General features: G+C 33.0%; 1 protein-coding gene across 1 annotated transcript; it reads right to left on the reverse strand.

Moving 5' to 3' along the window:
• Window positions 1-301: 301 nt before the first annotated feature.
• On the reverse strand, window positions 302-3,197 carry LOC126669199 (nudix hydrolase 2-like). The gene is made up of 9 exons (XM_050362604.2): window positions 3,098-3,197; window positions 2,863-3,025; window positions 2,571-2,636; window positions 2,341-2,478; window positions 1,680-1,757; window positions 1,545-1,595; window positions 1,433-1,467; window positions 859-967; window positions 302-660 (listed from the first exon to the last, which is right to left on the reverse strand). The coding sequence occupies exons 2-9, from the start codon at window positions 3,022-3,024 to the stop codon at window positions 448-450; spliced, it is 852 nt and encodes a 283-aa protein (XP_050218561.1). The 5' UTR covers window position 3,025; window positions 3,098-3,197; the 3' UTR covers window positions 302-447.
• Window positions 3,198-3,946: the final 749 nt, after the last annotated feature.

A 3,946-nucleotide genomic window follows, 5' to 3' on the forward strand; every position in this document is an offset into this window, starting at 1 on the left:
AATAGTCACTTTATGCGAAATAGATATTTCATTCCGCACCTATTCCACGAACGAAATATAGTCTAAAAAATTACCATTTCATTCCTAATGGAATAACTCTTCTATTGTAATACTATTTCATATCATAAAACAATAACTTAAGTTCTAAGCTTAAGGAAATCCTATCTGAACGACCGTAGTTCAATGCCATAGAAATCTTCCAGACAATTGAGAATGTAAATATCTACCCAATGCCCAGTGTAAAACAGAGAAAACAAAACAACAATATAAAGTGCAACAAAGTAACTTATGATCTTCACACTAATGCTAGTAATCCCATATTCTTATTCATTTTTAGGTTTCAAGCAATGTTTTCTCTTATTAAAATGTGCAGAATAATCAGTTCAAACATTAACAAAAAATAAAATTATGACAGCTACAACATAAAATACAACAATAACCTGTTCTTTATAGGCGATCCGTAGAACTTGACGAGTGCTGCAAATCTTTAACGTTTGCGTACAGGTGACTAATCTGGTTTTTAAATACCATTGACATAGGTATTGGAGAAAATCCAGCATAATCTTTGTCCGCCTTTGCCAAGCCTAACTCAGCAATGTACTTGAAAAGTCCGTGCTTTCGAGCAAATGGTTGAGCAGCAAATTCCTCGATTGGCATCCACTACAGGAAATTTGACGTTTTTAAATAAGAAACGGTCTTATGAACAAAATAATTTCAGAAGTTTCTCATGCAGTATTCAGAAACAAAAGAAACACTGCTTCCACTGAAAGAGTTGGTTAAAAAGCCGTGTTCTGAACAAGATAAAAGACAATGAATCGCTTAAGAATTAATGATTTAATGCCATTGCCTAGAAATTACCTGAGCTGCCTCAATCTCCGATTCTTGCTTCTGAATGTCGAAAGACACTGGACGTAGCATGCAAATGAAAAATAAATCTGATTTTCCAAAGAATACTTTGTGTGATTGCCTGCAAGTTGAGGTCATAAAAATGTGAGACTATGTCAAGTCTTCAGCCTAAAACTTCAGCAAACTTTTATACGATACACCAAGTTCTAAGAAATACCACCGAGAAAAGACAAGACAAAATGAATGCTTCTTAAAGAAATTTTTCAATTTCACAAACAAATCCCAGAAACAAGTTAGCAAGAACACTATAATCATTTAATGCATCATACTTGATGTTATTCGAGTTTGTACACTTGAAATTTGCATTCGTCCTATCAAAATCATCATATCGGCGATTTCTTTCTCTCTAGTAACTAAATAGAATCATTCCTATCCCATCTTCCAATATAATATGGAAACAATTAGCAGTCAAGTTCCTAACTATGACTACAAAATGACTTATCCATCTACAACGGAATAGATAAGAACGATTGTGATTGCATAATTTTGAGATAAAGTGGGATAACAGCCGCAGAAAAGGACAAACCTGAATGCTAGAATTTCTTTAAACTCTGTGTCAATCTGAGCAAGAAAAAGATAAAGTCTCAGAAAGGAATCAGCACTGGCCAAGAAACAGCAAAAATAAACTTAGCACTTACACCAGTCTCCTCTTTTACTTCTCTTTTAGCTGCTGTGAAGATGTCCTCACCCTATACGTTAAAGAGATCGTGTAAATTGGTAATGAAGTGAATTGATTTGTCAAACAAAATGTACTGCTCATTGCATCCGTGTACCTCATCAACAGCTCCAGTGGGGATTTTCCATGCACCTGTTCCACGAAAATCGCCGGTACTTTCCTGGACAACAAGAATCTGACAACCAAGAGGATTTCCAAATAAGAGTCATAAGACCAAAAGGCTAGTGATCGGGTATGAATGCAATTCTTTTCTGTATCGGTTTCACATATAGCCATCATATGAATATAGTTACAGAATTTGGTGTAGCTAAATGAACACGTAACAAATGTTCTCATGGACCAATTATGCTTGAGAAATTCTTAACTGATCGATTCTTCAGATTCCACATTGAATGTGAAAGAAAAAACTTCTAAGGCATTTTGCAATTTTCAGAATAATTACCGAAATGCCTACATTATGCCGAATCGCCTACATATAATGCCAAATTGCCAATGAAACTAAGAAGAAGAAGTAACAGACGCATAGGTGAAGCGATGATGTTAGCTAAGACAGTTATGACATATATTACACAAATTAGGAACCAACTATGTAGCTCGTAAACAGAAACACTGAATCGGGAAACGCCAAAACGAGAAACAGTGATACATTAGTTTTTACAAGATCAATAATTAAACAACTATAGAATTGCAGAGTTTCATAAACGTTTCTGAAAACAAAATGCTGAAATGAAGAACTAAGAAAAAATGCAGGAAAATACCTCTCTTTTATCATTCAAGACAATGCCGCCAACACCGACTCGGTGCGAAGCATTAGCAGGAATTGTGCTAGGAGTGTCAGGTATCCAGTAAACAAGCATTATGTAAGTGGACTCAGCATGGTGATAATAGAATCCTTCCTGCCAACAGTGTATAACACACTAAATACTCTACTCACGACAGAACAAATGAATGATATCATATTCTATTACAGAAGCAAAAAAGCAAATACCTTAACAGCATTTTCTAAAAGATTTACAAGTTCAATAGGTAGCTTCAACCAAACTCCCCGTTTACCCTGCAAAAATCAAAATCATAGAAATTACAGTTTCACAATTTTTACGGAATTCAATTAAATTTCTATAAGATGTGTTCGGTTCAAATGAATTTTGACAATTTAAATTTGCATATACACTCCAAATACAATATTCAATTTATTTCATTTCATTTAAAATTAACTCCGTATTTAAAATTCGGGATACCAAACACACTAGAATTGAACGAAACAGGCCCGAAAAACAAACCTGTTGCCTCCAAGCTGAAACCGAAGCTCTAAGCTTAGCATGAAAAACTTGAGGATCCAATTGCTCTTCTAAATGAACAGTGACACCTCCAAAATTATCAGCAGATGCAGCAAGCAAATCACCATTACTCACCCCATTTGCAACCGACTCTGATCCAGCCATGCTGCACAAAAACCCAAAAATCAGACCAAAATAGAATTAAAGTACTGAACAAAAAACAATCCAACTAACTTACTTTGCTTGTGAAACTGAGATATACTATTGTGTAGAGAGTGTGGTTTGGGTTACTTATAGTGAATTAAGTGGCTGATGACGTGTGCCCCACTCATTCAATTATTAGTCTATGTCCAATCATTTTGCCTTCCATAATAATATAGGATCTGCTTTTTCTGTTTTATTTTATTTTAGCATTATTTTATCATGTGTTGGCCCGCCCACCTTTATAATATAGCCACCATTTTATATTATTCAACGTGGCTGAATCATATGATTTGCTGGCAAATTATACTTTTCTAATTTATCGAAAATAATATAGTAGTTTTTTAAGTTATTGTCACATTGTGAAAAAATTAATAAATATAATACTCCCTCCGTTCCATTCTAATTGAGAAAATTTTAATTGCACATTATTTAAGAAATTTTAGTAACATTACTTTTATATCCTTACATTACATTAAATGCATCACAACTTTTCAAAAATATGCTTTCTAAATGCATTAATTGAAGAAGGTATAAAGAGAAAAATAGTATGAAAAGTACTCTATAAATAGAAAGTGTCAATTAGAATGAGACACTCAAAAAAGAAATAGTGTCCAATTAAAATGGGACGGAGGAAGTATAATTTTGTGTTTACCATTTTTAATGTAATGAATGTTTGTTTTTCACATTTCATAAAATAATATGTAAGGAAAACAAAATAAATGAATGCATGAATGAATAAAATATACTTATAAATTAATTGTCTGACTAAAGTAAGATAAAATATTTTGAAATGAATGTTCTATAAAATAATATGAAATTAAAATAATAATTAGTTACTTTATGTGGACCTCGAGTTTTTTAATTCAACTACTCACATTTTTTT

The sequence above is a fragment of the Mercurialis annua genome, linkage group LG2 (assembly GCF_937616625.2).
Source record: "Mercurialis annua linkage group LG2, ddMerAnnu1.2, whole genome shotgun sequence".
NCBI classification, from domain to species: domain Eukaryota; kingdom Viridiplantae; phylum Streptophyta; class Magnoliopsida; order Malpighiales; family Euphorbiaceae; genus Mercurialis; species Mercurialis annua.